The 17457-nt window shown below is 41.4% G+C and overlaps 1 protein-coding gene across 3 annotated transcripts in view; it reads right to left on the bottom strand.

The window, feature by feature from the left end:
• Positions 1-17457, bottom strand: part of urb1 (URB1 ribosome biogenesis homolog) — a 76605-nt gene that overhangs the window by 47399 nt on the left and 11749 nt on the right. For all 3 annotated transcript variants that reach the window (XM_067239879.1, XM_067239880.1, XM_067239881.1), the window contains 6 exons: positions 15886-16088; positions 15571-15789; positions 15282-15461; positions 5816-6647; positions 410-614; positions 96-285 (listed from right to left, as the gene is read on the bottom strand). In XM_067239879.1, coding sequence (XP_067095980.1) covers positions 96-285; positions 410-614; positions 5816-6647; positions 15282-15461; positions 15571-15789; positions 15886-16088 — 1829 coding nt within the window. The remainder of the gene's footprint in view (positions 1-95; positions 286-409; positions 615-5815; positions 6648-15281; positions 15462-15570; positions 15790-15885; positions 16089-17457) is intronic.

Below are 17457 nucleotides of genomic sequence, written 5' to 3'. Positions count from 1 at the left end.
CTCCTGAACATCCTCCTATCTTGTTGTCCAACCTTTTTCATAAAAAATAATATATTGCTGAGGAACCTGCATACTATAACCGATAAATAACTCACCAACATCCCAGCCAGTCTCTCCAGAACAGCACCCTCCTGGGCCGATGAGACTTTTACCTTCTCTTTACGCTGGCAGAAAGAGGAGATCAACCACTTTAGGGAAACACTAAGGATAGACTTCTTCCAGGAGTCTTGCTCCTCTGTAGAAACTGTTGTCAGCTTATCACCGACAGCATCAATCAGCTGCAACCTGCAATGAAAACAAACAATATGCAGAAATAATTAATCTCTGCCTCACGGCGAGTACGCACCATAGAACATGTCTGTGCACTGTCTGTTGAATTGGGTAATCAATGTATTTTGACGCATGTTACCATTCACAGATGCCTTCTCTCTGCAGGACAGCAGGTAGGTTGGAGATGAGATTGCTAATGTCCTTAACTTTAGCTGCCAGCTTGACAAGACTAGCCAGAGTCTCCACATGCTGAACCACAGAGTCTCTTATCTCCTCACTAAGCACGGAGGTGCACAGCGGGGCCAAGAGGGACTGCTTCAGTGCCTTCAACACCTTGGTTTGCACTGCAGAACATTAACAAATTAAACTTAGTATGCATGTTTTTTTCTGCATACAGAATTCAGAGGCGGCCACCTCCGTAAATATTGGTGCAACCTCTGCCTCCATCTCTTGACAAAACTCTTGTGTCTTCTTGGAAAACACAATCTTCTAACAAGCGTCGCTCTCTATGGATTTCTGTAGTTTGTAACTACAATTGCGGCATTAAGCCATTTGGTGGCGCTGTATCGAAATTAGCACAGTGCTCTGGGAAGTTCTCTGCCTAAACCGCCAAGGAAGAAGAAAAGAGCGGCATTCTGATATTTTGTGGCTGTTCAACAGGGTAAATATGGTTTCTTTTGCATCCAAGCATTTCCAATTTCTTAAGCAGGGCTCAACATTAACATTTTTTGGCACTGGCCCCACCGGGCCAGTGGGTTTGAAACTTACTGGCCCCAAGACAATTTTTACTGGCCCCCCCCAAAGTTGTAATTTATCATTGTTACAACAAAACCAAAGACTTATAAGTTGTGTTATTCTGTTAACATGTTTAACCATTTATTAAACACATCCTGGATATAAAAAGAACAAAAGTGAAATCACATTTCTAGAGTTAAAAAATTAAAAGGTAATAGTCAGCAAAACAATTGACTTTTAACCTCAAACGTGACGTGCTCTCTTCCCTGCTGACAGCCATCTCTGCACAACTCTGGCTGAAACTGAAACTTCTGGTCCCTCAATGCTAATATATAAAAGCTTCCATAGCATTTCATCAGTATGATACTAAGTACCCAAGTCGACACCATTCTTCTGCAGCAGTTCTCAATAGCCTGGGGGAACGAGGCGAACGGCTGGCCCGTCTTAATTACGTGATATGCTGTTGTTATAAATCGTGCAATAACACGATGGGCATCTACATTTAAATTCCTGACCAGCATGGTCAACGGCCTGGAAGATGGATTGTCAACCATCCGCTTAGCTGTCACGAAAACCAGGTGCTGTCTGCTAGCATGGCTGGTCAGGTATTGTTTTCGAAAATTGTCGGTGCCTCTGTAAAATGTAAAAATATCCACTTTTGTCTACTTTAGACGGGAACATACGACAGACGACACAGTGCATCTTCGTTCCATAAAAAACGTTGCTTCCGTTTGAGCTCGTAGCTCTACTTTGCTGCCATCTTCACTTTATTGTCTCGCGCCAGTTGTTAAAAAATTTATCGAGATTAGAGAATTACAATTTGACAACCACTCGTCACTCCTCAACTCTTGATTTGCCAAATGTGCGCCCCACGAGCTGCAAAGTTATTTATGCATTTAGCAGATAGCAAAACATATGAAGGATGTTAACTTTTACAATGCGATTTTTTTTTCAATCAATAATTTGCAGTGGCCCGATCGGGCCAGTGAGTTGCTAGTTTAACTGTCCCGACGTTACTTTTTACTGGCCCCGGGCCATCGTCATTGTCGAGCCCTTAAGGTTTCCTAAATTGACATTACATCCCATCAGTGAATACATTTAGGTTTTACAGCTTAGTTTAGTTAGTTAGCAATGCTGGTGAGCTAGATTGCAAAAGTTTTTTTTCTAAGTTTAAGCTTTGCAGATATGGCTTGTTGAGTAAGTGATTTCTTACTAAAAGAAACTTCTAAAAGGCGAGTTTGCGAGGAAGATGGTCATGAAGGCAAGTGAAAGAGGGTGCAGAAATATTATTACAGGCAGTGGAAAAGCAGCAAATCATGCTACTTACAGCCAGTTAAAAGGTAGCAAGTCATGTTACTATGCGGTAACTTTGTCACAGGGCTCTCAAGTCTCCTGCCATGAGACACGCATTTCACCCATTTCTCATGCAACAGCTTGTATTTCTCACGCATTTCAACCACTTCTCACGCTGAGAAGGGATAATTTGTCCCGCTATATACAATTAATGAACGAGTCACAGATTTCTGCCAAGTTCATAGCTGCCTCCAGTTATACAGAGTAAATACCAGCCAATCAGAAACATCACCACCAGCTTGGATGTGTTGCAAGGTGGCCATCGATGGACCAGACCAGGAGGCCCTGGACTAGGAATGCATGAAAAAGTTTTACTTAATGGAAAACAGGCGATTTTAATGGTCTGCCTCTGGTTTTGAACTGTGTAGATTAAAAAAAAGTCTTTCCATGTCATTTATGTTCAACTTATAAAAAAATATGGTTACGATAATTGTCATTTTCTTCAATCATCTTGTAAAATGTGAAAAAATGTGAAAAATTGCATTGCAGGTTGATTTAATGTGTGCCCCTACATTTTCTCCCTGTGCCAAACTGCTCCTAAAAAAAGTTAGTCTGGAGCCCTGTAACGAACTTGGTGAACATTTATATTTGTGACAGTCTGGTGAAAAGTTGTCGGCCAATGTCATTTCTAAGTTTTTTACAGATAGTGGAAGTGCAGATTGTAAGCTTTCAAATGATGTACCATACATTGAAATCTTAAAATAGTTGAAGATACGCATAGCTGAATGTTGATAAACCTGGATAGCCCAGATATTCGGCCTTAAAGATTTTAGACCTTTTCATGCCTTAAGAGAGGTGTGATTGTTTTGTGTTAATTATTAGAATGATGAGCACCCGTTATTTCACCGCAGTGAAGAAAAGAAAAAGAAAACAATATTCGCACTCAATCAAATTCCAGGATACGGCTTTCTTGACTTATCCTAGATATGAGTTTTAACACCCAGTATTTTTGTACTGACTACATTGAACTGTACCTGGCCTGATTATGGTTCAAGTTGTGTCAAGTTGTTGGTGCAAATCGCATCTTCTGAAAACAGCCTGAAAGATGTAACCACGGTTTGCCATGTCAAACAAAATAAAAATTCCTCCTTTGCACTAGGGGTGGGCGATATGGCCAAAATCTTCTATCACGGTATGAGTAATTTTATATCACGGTTATGGTATATATCACGGTATAGCAATTGTTCTGTAAATATGTAAAAGACGTTACTGGCTATTATTTAACGGCAACGACAGTACGAGCGTTCCGATTGGCTGATGCGCAGTCATGCCATCCGCGTGGTGACCTACTCACAGCTCAATACGAATCCGTAATGCCAAAAAGAGCGAAAGCGAGCAGTCTCTCACTACAACGGACCGTGTCTGTGAATAGCCCCCTCTCCATGCACGATCTGAATCAATGCGCGGGACAAACAGCTTTTTCCCCTCAGAAAAGACGGCCGGAGAATCAATCTGGAATTTACCCTCACAGACTCGCAGACTTTGAGGGACAATCTCGCTAAGTCTGTGAGGGCTTTTAGGGCTGTCCCACAGTCAAATCGTCAAGTAGGCAAGGGTTTTTTTGAGCCCTTTATGCACCCTTTTCATAGCCTGGCTCTGCCCTCCTACGTACTTCCGCTCAATTTTCATTTTGCTTCTGTACTGCATCTGGGCTTTAGATATATTAGTCAGATGTCTCCGGTAAATTACAAAATTGTATCTTGTACATTTGTATTTTTTGTAATATTTGTATTTTTATATTGTAATTTACGGCAACTTATATTTTATTTTATTGTATATTTAATTCAATTCTAATCCCACTTAGTACTGCTAGTTTATGTACCCACTTAGTACTGCTAGTTTATGTACCCTTAGTATAGATATAGCCATATTAAAATTTTAGGTCCCTATATGTTTATTGTATGCACCTTCCTGCCAAAGCAAATTCCTTTTCTGTGCAAACTTTCATGGCTAATAAATCCCATTCTGATTCTGATTCTAAACTTTTTACCGGTCCAATCAGCGAACAGAGGGAGTGGCTGAGAACAATGACGTTGATGTTGTGCGCAAGTTTGAGTTGTAGTTCCGTAATGGCGGCAGAGAAAGATGCGAGCGAAGCCAGTTGGTCCGTTGTGGCAATGCTGCCGAATATTCAGACGTTAAAGGCGAAGCAAGAACAATCTTTGATCCCCACGGGGTTCGTTTGATTCTCCATCTAGCTCCGTTAGTGGTGAGGAGTTGGCTAAGGCGAACTCTAGCGATTGGTTATGCCAGATCCAGAGTGGCTCTGGGCAGATCCAATAGTTATATAGTTATTATATAGTTATATAGTTCAATAACTTCAACAGAGAACCCGCCTTCAAGGAAGTTAACGCTCGTCAATGGATCGAGCCCAGACTCTCTGTACAAATGAAATGTACGAGAGTCTGGTTAGGACCAGGCTACCCTTTTCGACGGTGCGTGTCCACTGCAGCAACGCAAATCGCTTGCCATTGCTGGCCTTCCCACAGTGCACCACGCTCAGGGGCATGTCAGACAGATGAATGCAGAGTTGTCGTTCTCTAAATATATCGCTAGTTTCCCCTACCATTATATTAGGGGGGAACCCCACCCCCCCAATGGCCCCCCCGCCCCCCTGGAAGGTCAAGTTATTATAATCTTTTTATATATTTTTTTTAAATATAGTGCCAGATCACAAAATAAGTCATTTAAGGTTACCTTTCCTATACAACAGGTCTATAGCTTGCTCTTTTATTAAACAAACTAAATGGCCTTATGTTATTTATCTTATTTACACGACGGCATGTCATTTCTGTCTCATGTTCGCCTTGCAGACTCAAGTCAAGTAAGTCTGTGAGGGTTCAGGGCTAAGGGGGGACATGGGGATTGGGCCTTACATTATTTTCTGCACAAATTTGTCCAAAACGGATACGTTCAAGTTAAATATAATAATATTCATAGTTAAATAGATTTGGCAAATACAACAATATGAGTCCAATGTAATGTTTATATTACATAAAGCTACATGCACCTTTGGAACCTTATTGCTTTTACAATTTCTTATTACAATTTTCTGACTAGGGTTGCAAACTTCCAGGAATTTTCTAAGTTGGAAACTCCATGGGAATTAACGGGAATGAATGGAAATAAACAGGAAATTTGTAAAATAGCAGGTTAGGCTATGACAGGAAACTTAAATGTAGTTGAAAACCCATCTTGCAGCATATTCTTGGTTAAAACAACCAGATTTAATGCAAATTCATTTAATATCTACTCGGCGCATTCCTCAATCACATGCACACAGCATACTTACTTACTCCAGGGCTATTGAGAACACACATCCTGCATGTAAGCAACTATTTGGCTCTCCTCATTTGACACAAGTCCTAAAATCTCATTGGATTGGAATGCAAACAAATAAAGAGTGCAGGGGAAGCAGTCACATCAGCATCTCCACTTAAAGAGAAGCACAACTCACCATCTTTAGGCCTGGCAGGGTCCTCTCTGCAAACTGTCAGGAGGTAGGTATTAACCAAGGGAAGAAAGGCCTCCATTTGACCAGATAGTCGCTCCATGTTGGCAGGCTCCAGGCACCACAGCTCAAAGATGAGGCGATGAGTGGAACAATTTTGTAACAGTAGGGAGCCAATGGTCTGGGTGGAATGGCTAGGATTCTTAAGACAGTACTGCAGCACCTCAATGTGCATTAACTTGGCACATCCCGGCTCACTAATAAGGACTTGAAGGAGGTAGGCTTCGAGGGCAGGGCTGGAGCAGGACAGCATCAGAGTGCCAAGGCCCTGAAGATGAGCCACGGACAGACCATGGTCTTTGAAGGGCTGGTAGGTGCTCTCTGTCAGGACCTGTAGCGCTGTGCACCCATACACACTGAGCTCAGTAGGCATGGTTTTGTCACAGAAGGTGATAAGGCCTTCCTGGGGGAGCAGCAGCAGAGCTGTAACCACCTCCACTACTCGGGAGGAGTCCATGTAGTCATGCAGGACTAGGAAACCTCTAATAGCTCGGGACATCTTCACAGGTGCTTTGGAGCCCTTTTCTCCCAACTCTCGAAGCAAAGCCTTACATACAGCGCTAAGAAAGCTACTAAGAAGATCTTGCCTGCCAAGCTTTCTCAGGTAGGGGGCACTAATCTGCAGCAGGTCCAGGATGTCATCACTTAATTGGCCACATAGGAGCTTCAGTCTGCCTGGGTTCAGGGTGTGAGGGGGTACAGAGGCCAGATCCACAGCCAGGAACCATTGCTCCAGATAAGGGTGCTTGAAGATGGACCTCAGAACAGCCATAATGGTCTATAAACACACACAGAATTAACGTTAGATTATTATACATTAAAACTGAGATTATTATACAGTACTCAACGTGAATGAATATCTCTCCCCCCCATCAGTTTATCATTTGTTCTTTCATTATTCAATTGAGAAACCATAATCAAATTTAAAACAATAAATGTACTCTTTCCATTGAGAATCTAAATTAAACATTGATTAAAGATTGCAACTAATGATTACTCTTATACTTTTTGAATGTTCTGAATATAATAAACAATGTTTGATTTATACCCTGCTATATTAGTTCATGACAACATGACCCATGGTCATGTCCAGGAGAGAAATGTGCCTATTTATTATGTTGCTTGTAGCATTAATAAACTGTCATTATGCTGTTTATGCCTGCCTGCATAGCCATAAGTTAGTTATTTGTAAGATACGACTATGGAATGTCTGAGACACCAGTGTAGGTCCAAGGTCACAATGTTACCAATCCCTATGAACCATCTAAAGACTAAACAAACGCTATCTAGCACCATGAATATGGCGTCTTCTGTCTGTGCTTGCGAAGGCTATGTTGATGCCACACCCTAACGTTTCTTGTGAGAGTGAAACATCCCATATTGTGATACTATTTAACTACCCTTCATTCCTGTATTTATGGTCCAGTCCTCTGAGAGGCTAAACTTGAGCGTATCAGACAACTGCACCTTACAGATCTGTAATAAATGTTGCATTTTGTCTGGAACTTGTACTGGCAACTGACTTCATTGACTTGGTACTTTTACAGCAATAAGGTAAAACAAGAGACTTCTTCAACATTGAGTGAACAAGTTGGTGACATACCGTTTTCGGGCAATACATGTTAAAAGAGTGCACGGTGACTAAGGGTGCAAAACCAAACTGCAAAAAAACGAATTGTTCAACACACAAACCACGGTTCGTTTTTTACATGTAACCCGCGTTTTTTTGGATCTCCGAGAAAACACAACCTAACACCCTTTGTCCTTCCCCTTTCCCAGAGAGTACTAAGAGAGCTAAGTATTTAGAAAGATGATTTGTTATATAATGTTATTTTATTGTTAACTTTTAAAAGTTATTGCAATTAATCTTAACGGTGCGTTTACACTGCAGCGACGCAATGCGAGCGACAACATGTTTTCCATTCATTTTCAATGTAGCCAGGCGAATCGCTTGCGTGGTGCATTGTGGGTAGGGACGCAACGCGATCGAGTTGAGATTTTCTCAACTTTATGCAAATGAGGAGCAATTTTTGCTAGCGATGGCCAATGGCAGTGTTTTCTTGTTTGTCGTAATGTAGCAACCATGGTAAACATTTCTAGCTTTCAGTTAAGATGGAGGAGAAACTAATCGCCTGTGTGGCTGCATATCCAGTCCTGTACGATAAGTCTCTGTATTTGTACAAAGACATTAATAAAAAAGAATGAGGCCAGGCGCAGGTTTGCCGATGTTGTCGGTGCTCCTGGTGTTTTTTTTTTTGTAAATTCAGTCTCTCGTCACATTATTTACGTACCTTTGTTCTGGTAACTAGCTAGTTACAGTAGTAGCCCGGCTTGAACTCCCTGGTAGTATCGACAGATTAGCAGACTTTGAGTAATATAATAAAACGTTTTTACACATGTCAACGTGTATGTCTATTAAACAGTTTTGTATTTTGTATACAAGTGGTATTTTGATCGATGTTGCGAGTACGTAAACCCAAGTCTGCACACTTGGCCATGACAACTACAAAAGTGACTTTAGAGAACTACAATTCTACATTAATCTGTTTGATACGCCCCCGCGCGTGGTGAACTGTGGGAAGGCAAGCGATTCGCGTCGCTGCAGTGTAAACGCACTGTTAGACTTGTGAGTTCTAAATATTTCCGATGGTCCCCACAGCGCAAGTTATTTTTCCAAAACGATAGCTAGCTAGCGTTAGTTAGCTTCCGGGCTAAGTTAGCTAGCATAATACTCGTAGCAATGCTACTACCATTCTCGTGTTACCTATTAGCCTTCTCCTTAGTACATTTCGAAGCCATACTAAAGCGTTTGTGGCATAGAAATTATTCAATTGGAATGTTCGAAATCTCATATGTGACGTTACGCTGTGAGACCCTCATTTGAACAATCACATGTGCGACGCCTCTCCTTAATTGAAGGAAAAAAAAATTTTTCCCTTTCTTCACTTTTACAGGTCTGGAGGGTCATGCAGAGGCCTGCTCAACAGAGTTCAACAGAGGATGCTGAGAGCAACAACAGAGGATGCTGAGCGTAACAGAGGATGCAACAGAGGATTCTGAGATCAACAAGGACCCCTTGCTGGACTACCCCTCTCTAGCTGGACAGCTTCTCTTTAGCCCTGACCCCAGGGGCCTGTACTACGAATCAAGATCAACATGCTCTGGATCACTTTCAGTTACCCGGCTACGCGAAGCGTAACAATCGCAATCACGATAAGTGCTATCACGAGGGCGGTTATCAACTCTAACTCAACCCAGATCTTTCCAATCTATAGACGTGCGCGTTCATATAAAGGGGCGATGTTTGCACCGTATGTCCAATCGCAAACATGGACAAAACAAGAGCTGCATATTTCACGCAGGAGGAGCCGACAATAATCTTCCAAACTTTGTCTACTCCTTCTGCGTGAAATATTGTAATACAAACATATCAGGAATACAGACATATAATACAGACAAAAATCAACAAAGCTAGTTTGTTGATTTTGCTGCCAAGCTGGCATAAAATAGCAGACGCTGTAAATACGTAAGCTACATGACTTATTGATATCTTGTGCCTGGGGCACAAGATGTGACCATAAGTACACTTGTGCATTCCATAACGTAAAACTTTTGTTGCTGTATTATTTTTGTTGCAACCCTGGCAGTGGCAAACGATCGTGGGAGCAAATAAAAAAGAAATATAAAACCATAATTCAAAACGGTAAGTAGCAGTAGGCTGCACATATTTTAAGGCCAACAAGTACAAGGCTGAATTGCCTGTCAGTCCCTTTTGTAGGATATTGGTATAGCTACACAGGGCCTATAGAACAATGAAATGGCTTGCAGCCAACAGGAAGAAAATAAAGCAAAGAACAGGGGGGGCCCTCCTCCACAGGACTTCACTCCTGCTGAGGAGCTGGCCCTCTCCAGCTATCAGGGTCGCCCCATGATGGAAGGAGTGGAAGGGGGCATTTATTCAGACCCTGGTGGCAGCAGCTCGGAAACCCAAGCATATGTATGTTTCAAGTAATCTGCGCTACATCAGTGCTTGGCCCGGCATCTTCCGCATTAGCTAAGGGATGCTTTGCGTTTATGTGGTATTTGAGACTGGAAGAACTCCTACAGTAAACTAATTCCGCATAGCACAAGGTGCAAAATACCTTAGTCTTGTCGAGGTTTCCATTGGGAAGGTTCTTAAAAATACATTTTCCCTGAAGCAAACCAGGCGGCTTCATAGCTGCATCCATGTTAGCACGTCACGTTTGATGTGATAATTTCATACACAAGGCATACACACACAGGTTCGAAGACTCGTTCTCGCCCCCTACAGTGCAATTCGGCTAGGTATACATCAGCGCTAAAATATCAAGGTGAAAGTCATCATAGCTTGCGTAGTATAGACCCAGCTCCCAACCCGACTTTGAGAATAGATAACGGCAATATTTTTTTTATCACCCGAAAAGAGTCGCTGCGTTAACGCCGATAACGGCCCACCACTAATATTACTGTTCTCTGCAGTGACAGGAAATACAGTGGTGTTGCTGCCACCACCCACTGTTGTCCCACTGTGCCATACAGAGGTAACAGTGAAACTAATAGTCATACGCCAGTATGTATACCATATGTGGTTGCTGAATATTGATCAAATATGCCATTTACTTTATCAAGTGGAGGTCCTAGATCAGGGGTGCCCAACCTTTTTTGAACCAAGATCTACTTTTAAAGTTGATAGTGTATCGAGATCTACCAAGCCATAACGAAAGCCGTAGCGTAGCCACAATATATTGTTTGACACTGTTTTCTGACACAAAGTTTTAACAATAATAATAAATTTACTGAAGTAAATGTGCGTGGTGCAAAGAATAACCACAAGTAGGCCTAGGACTGGGGCCCGTTCTCCGTACGTCGCTAACTCAGTTAGCTGGATTTGATCGTTGACGATTTGTCATTATCTTGGATTGTTCGGTTCTTCGAAGCTCATCCTGGACTTGCTGTCATAGCAACAGGTCCGTAAACTTAAACCTGCTCGGGAGCAGGTTTATTTTATGTAAACACGATTAGATTGAGGCTTTACAAGCAGAGGTGATACAGGAAGTCTGTCACAGACATGTCTTGTACGTTTTTATACAGGAACCTGTTGCAGAAGGTGCAAGAATAATTAGCAGAATTTAACATGAAACCGAATTAATTGCTCATTGCGTGAGGCTCCTTCAGCACAGCGCGATATGCTAGCCTATACTTTTTGAGAGGATAGCCTATCGTTGTTTTGTGAGGGTGTCATTTACATAATACATTTGTTGAAACCACATCATATGACATTAAAGATGATAAATGAAAATATGAAAGTATGAAAATAATAAAAACATAGGCCTATAGCTTACTGTAATAAACGATAAAACGCGTCACTCCTCTACATTTAATTTGGTCTGCTACTTTTTGCCAGCCCTCTTTCTTGGATTTTGCAGACTTTGAGGTGTTCCCTGGCGTTCTGATAAAATCTTCAAATTCGGAGTAACCTTCGAGCAAGCTGTTGCTCTGTTGGCTATGTTGCGGAAAAAACAGGGCGCTCATTTTGGCCACGGTGAGCAGCCATAGACTTATGTGAGCAGCCAATAGCAGCGTTGCTGATCAAGGTTTCTACTATCGATACATACCCCCTTTTAGACCAACGTATAACTCAATCCAGCTATACTAATCATAAACAACAAGTGTGTTCGAAGAACAGAATTAGCCAGATCATGATAAGCAAGATGATGTCATCTTGGATGTGTCATTTGATCTCGGATGTAATAAGCGACGTACGGAGAACGGGCCCCTGGACTGTAACAACACAACATACAAACAACCCAAATAATACAATGCCTAATTCAAGTTGGAAAAGTAGTATTTAGCTACCTTAGTGGGATTTCTGGCACTGAGAGGAGGAAGCTAGTCTCTCATAGTCCGGACAGTAGGAGCTGAGTGCCAGCCGTAAGCAAACCGCAAGGTGGTCATCAGTCATGGTGGATCTGTGTTTTGATTTGATGATTTTCATATGTGAAAAGGCAGACTCACACAAATATGTTGATCGAAAAAGTGCAGTCAAATTCTGTGCAGTTTTTCTGAGGTTGGGGTACTTCTCTTTCTACATTAGATTCCAGAATTGGACATTCATGTCAGGTGTTGCTCTGGATTTCAGCTCAATGTCATTTTTCAGTGTGAGGATCTTATTCTCAATAGCACAGCTGTCCAGGTTGAAGAGTGATGCCACTTTGGACGTTACACAATCCACATTTATATTTTCCCCAAATGGAAAACAGAGATAACTGACAACAGGCTCAATGGATGGCCCTAGGCTCAGGGGGAGGAAGTTTCCACCGTAAGTTTGGTCTTTAATTTCATTTGGAAGTGGTATTAAAAGGTCTTAAAAAAAGTCTTACATTTAACTTGTTTATACCTGTAGACAGGGGCGCCGATGCAAATGTTTCCCTGCTGATGAAGAAAGTGTTTTGTCCGTCTCTTCATAAACGGAGTGACTAAGTTCAGTTAAGTTCTGGATTTTAATACGTATTTATCAATCTGCAGATTGGGAGAGAAAACCAGTCTTCTGACCATAAATGACACCACAACACCAAGCTTAGGTCTCAACCAGGTCTCTCTCCGCTCCGAAAGCCAGAGGACCATCTTTTATAGGGCACAAGAATGTAAACATAGATTGTGACAGTCAGGAAGGAATGACGTTACAACAGCCTCAGAGAAAAAGATTCACTGATCCCAACACATGACAACTCTCACACTAGAGAGTTCATAGTTGGAGCTCTCCTTGTAGTCATGACAAGGACCGTTTAGCCAGTACTTTCTCCTGACCCCGAACATCTATTAACCTGACAGACACAATATACTGTTATTAATAGCAAGCTTACATGATAAACGTACTAACTAGTATCCAATGACTAGTTCTATTGATTAGTGATTAATGTAAGCACACAGGACATCCCAATTTCTTCCACACTGCACTGATTAAATGTTGATGAAATGTAGGCTAACACTGTACCCAGCTAACAAAATAACGTCCCCAGGACGTCCCTTGTTAGCTGGGTAGCTAGATAGCTTATATGGACATTAAATCAAAAGGTTAATACCACTCACAGATTGGCTACCCACCTTTCTTGGTAAAAAAAACTGGGTTACTGATTGAAACCCTCTCTTGTCTATAATCTCTTTTTTCTCTGATCTTTTCCGAAACCCTGATTTGTGTTTACGGCCCGACATTATAGCGACTAGCGCATCTACTGACTGCAACTAAACACCGTCACCGATAAGTGCGCTAAGGCAGGATCAAACCATTTCATGCAGATACAGAGGAATGGTCGGTCAATATGGATGTTTCTTATATACTAGTGTAATAATTAAGACCAATACGCTGTTCCTATTGGTCCAGAAGACGTTCTCAAAAGTTAATAATACCGTTTATATACCTCCTGAAAGTTCGCAGAGGTAAATAAACGTTTTTACTGACCTAGCAACAAGCGGTTGCCTTGGAGATGTAGTCATTGACCTTAACAACGTGGCATCTGCTCGGCAACAAAGTAGCCTAAATTGCCCCCCAAAAAACTAAAACAACCAAATATGGTTTCTGCACAGGTCCGCAAACGCCCCGCAATTGCTTCCCGTTTTAAAGCAGTATCTGAAGCAGATAGAAGACGAATTGATGTCGTTGATATGTTGCCTTGGAGGTGTAGTGATGTCACCAGTGCAAGTGCAGCTGATTGCTCTGACAACATGGCGTCTGCTCCAGATTCGACGTGTTTGATTTGTGATCTTCCAACGTATTGTTGTAGTATATAAGAAACCAAATGTTTACTCCTCGACAGGTCAGCAAACGCTTTGTCTCCTCGATTTGTTAAAACGATTTGTTTGTAAACCTCGAGCTACGGTCTCGGTTAAACGTTTTAACAAAACTCGGTTTACAAAGGCGTTTGGAGTAAACATTTGCTGTTTACTTTATGGTCAATAGGGATATTTAACCTTTATTGCCAAACAAGTAAAAACAAAGAGATCATTAATTGTATTATTATATTTTAAATGTATTATATACTCGATGATGGTTTATATATTATAATAAAATGTTATTACTTTTTGCCTATTTTTTGGGGCCCGTCAGTCAGGGGCCCTTAGAATCGTCCTAACTTTTCCCCCCTATACGGCGCCCTTGCCAGTAGACACCCTGTGAAGCCCACGCCCCCCACTCCAGAGACAGTTGGTGACAGAGAGGTGCAGATATTAAGTTAAACATAGTCATGCCTTAAGAGTAGAGTAAAAAGTAAAGACTAAATGTGTAAATGGATGTTGAAACTCAGTTCTCTGAGTTGGTGCATGTCAGTTTAAGCAAAGGTAGCCTTTTAAACCTCAAGGTTTAAAAACTCCCCACCTCCATCAGAGACACTGACTGTCTCCGCACCTTCAAGAAAAGGCTCAATACGCACTTGTTCCAGGAGTACAACAGTACTTAGCAATGATTGGCTGGACCTGATGTTTCCTCCAGGATCACAATGACTTATTGAGAGACTTGTTGCTCTTGTTGGTTAATTGTAACTGACTTAAAACTACTGTACTTGCTGTGTAATATATATTTGTCGCTTGCTTTTTTCCACAGGTACACCCTTGCACTTTTTGAGGTTCATGTTGTTAAATTGTTTAATTGTAACTTGTTCAATTACATGCTCTTATGGTTCTTCTATTTGGGACTTATTTCATTTCATATTAATTCATTATTCATATTAATGGTTTAATTTATGAGTGGCCACTAACTATACTTAAATGCAATGTTTGACTCATAACTAGCAAGAGTAGCCTAGCAATAGTAGGCACATTTTTACGGTTGAGATTTCTTAAAGTTCAACTTTTCACCTCACCTTCCCTAGCTACAGAAAATCATAAAAAGCTACTAGTCTCACACACAGCGAACAGACCGTGGGCCAGACTAACAACAACTGATGGCATGGTGAAAATTCCATGACATGTCTGCGACAGCTCCCAAGTGCTCTCTGACGCAGGGAAATTACATCACTCATTTTGTTCACTCACTGCTTAAATATACTGGACTCACTGCCGTTCGCTATATAGGAGATAGTGAATGAGTGAACGAGTGGGCGATTTCAGACACAACAAACAAGTTTCCTCCCTAAAAGCTTCATTGGGGGTACATACAGTTTTGCTTTATGGCCTTAAATCACTTTGTTATAGATGTTTTTTTGTACTGACAAATCTAATTTGCAAACAATAAACCTGTTGCTGGTGCTGGAATATTATATTGTATAGGAACCCATAGAAAGTATTAATTCTAAAAGAGAGACAGATGATTTTCTGAGCCTTTTGTTGGGGTGCACTCATTGACGCTGAGTACTGTACTATATTATACTAACATGCAATAGAAAAGTAAATTGCCTACCAGGTCAATGTTGTCCTTTGCTTTGGTTGCCAAGTTGACCTCGTGTAAAAGGTCCGCTCCCTCTTCACCATCCACAGCCATGAGTTCCGTTGTCCCATGGAAGCTTAGGAGCTTGCTAACAATGTCCTGCAGAACTCCCATGAGTGTACTCAATACTGGTGCACCTGATTCTTTGGAAAGCTAAATAAAGAATAGGAAGTCAATCCAATCCCTGCTCCAAATTCACCTCAATGAAAACTAGATACCAAATACCAAAGTAAGTTTTAGGCCAGAGTAATTAATTTAGTACCTTGCTGAAATTGTCGATAGTGGATTTTATGTAGAGCAAGACTTGCTTAACAGCCACTGGAAATGCAGCCATGTCCATAGTGGACAGACAATCCTCCACTGTCCTCCTGAAGCGGTTGTCTAAAAAACCAGAAGCTTCTTGGCTGTATTGAGCTTTCAGCAAGGCAGTGAAGGAAACAGGCCCAAGTGAGCTATTGCTTGGACTGTCAGATGACTTGAACTAAAAGAAAAATAGGAATAAAATAAGTTACTTATATAAACTATAATCAGCTCAAAAGTAATATAATTATTGTTGTTCCACACTAGTGACACCAACCAGTTGTTTCTGAAACTGCTGTGGCAGCCATCTTGAAAAATAGTGATGGAGATGTATGATAGAGGGATGAGGAGGTGGGAAATCTTCAGAGGAGACGACCAACTCTTCATCATACTGCAGTAGAGCCAGGCAGAGGGGAAGTGGATCTCTTTGACAATGCAGTATGTCTGAAAGCACTGCTGCCACATATTCACACACCACCTCTAGAATAAGGAAAACAAGATCAGAAATATAAAATGATGACGCATGCATCTTTGCACTTTGAAGGGAAATGAGTAGAGATGCATTTCAATAATAACCAACTCTAAACAAAAGAAGCTGCAACAAAAAAAAAGTATACAAGAATGACAAAGGTAAAACGAGGTTATTCACTGTTGGTTAGTTGCCAACTAGTTATATGAGTGTGTCAGTCTCAGAAAAGTTTAAGATGTAACCTTTTATCCTGTATAAGAATGATACTTTGTTCAGTATTCTGTGTGCAAAGAGAGGCCTACCCCCAAATCTGAACTCTTGGTAACACTAGGCTTACATAAACAAGGTGACCTGGGCTGACCACTATCTTACTGGAGAGGCCATAACATATGTTAATCATATGGTCAAGCTTAGAGGGGTCAGAGAGCGCACACACGCAAACATTCAGACACGCACACACACATGCGCGCAAGGTCTATGCAAGGGAGCCAATGAAAGAAGAGCCATGGGACATTTGCATGCCTTTGTTTTAGCCAATGACTGTGGAGAGCGGTTCTGTTTAAATAGGTAGCTAGCACAATATGCTAACGGACAAACTTTGTATCACCATGGCGTGTGATGTTTTGTCTCATTGTGGGCCGGCCGCAAGTAATAAAGCTTTATAACTTCTTCACCGACTGACTGTGGAATACTTGATATGTTAATATTTCTGACAGTCAGTCAGGGTTGGGGATTGACCAGCACACCTCTCCCCCATTTACCGGTCCCCTGCAGAGTAAGATTACAAGCAGTTTAGTGACACAAAGCGATTCGAACCATCATTGGACTTGTTATAAATGGCTTTGTATCGAAAAAGCTCTTAGCGTTACACGACCCGCCGGCTGTGGGATTGCTGAGTACTAAACTACACAACGCACAAAACTACTTTCTTTAAATTGGTACACGTGCCATATTTAGTTGGAAAGCGACGATTATTGTGATTCTATTGATGTAAACCGCTTCAAGATAGTCACAAAAAACACAGTATTAAATCCAGAAATAGCCATGGACTCGTTGCATCATTTTCAATTCGCTGACTGAAGCTTCCAATTATTTTTTTATAAATCAATGCCTGACAAAACAACAGGAGAAGATGTGGTGCCACAAAATTTGGAAACTTTTCTAAGGGTGCCATGACTGAAAAAAGGTTGGGAAACACTGCTCTAACCCACTGGCACTTCTGAAAGTGTATGTAACTGGACAGGTGAGGAAAGGACTTTTACAATGTCCAAAGCAGTCTCACAATATCGATCAAAAAACAACTTTTACATACATGAGGCACAATATCCAATACGCTGACTAGCTGGAGCATGATCTTATCTACAAAACACAATAGGGCGA

Source organism: Osmerus mordax, chromosome 7, assembly GCF_038355195.1.
Source record: "Osmerus mordax isolate fOsmMor3 chromosome 7, fOsmMor3.pri, whole genome shotgun sequence".
Taxonomy (NCBI): Eukaryota; Metazoa; Chordata; class Actinopteri; order Osmeriformes; family Osmeridae; genus Osmerus; species Osmerus mordax.
This window is presented reverse-complemented; position numbering and strand designations above follow the sequence as displayed.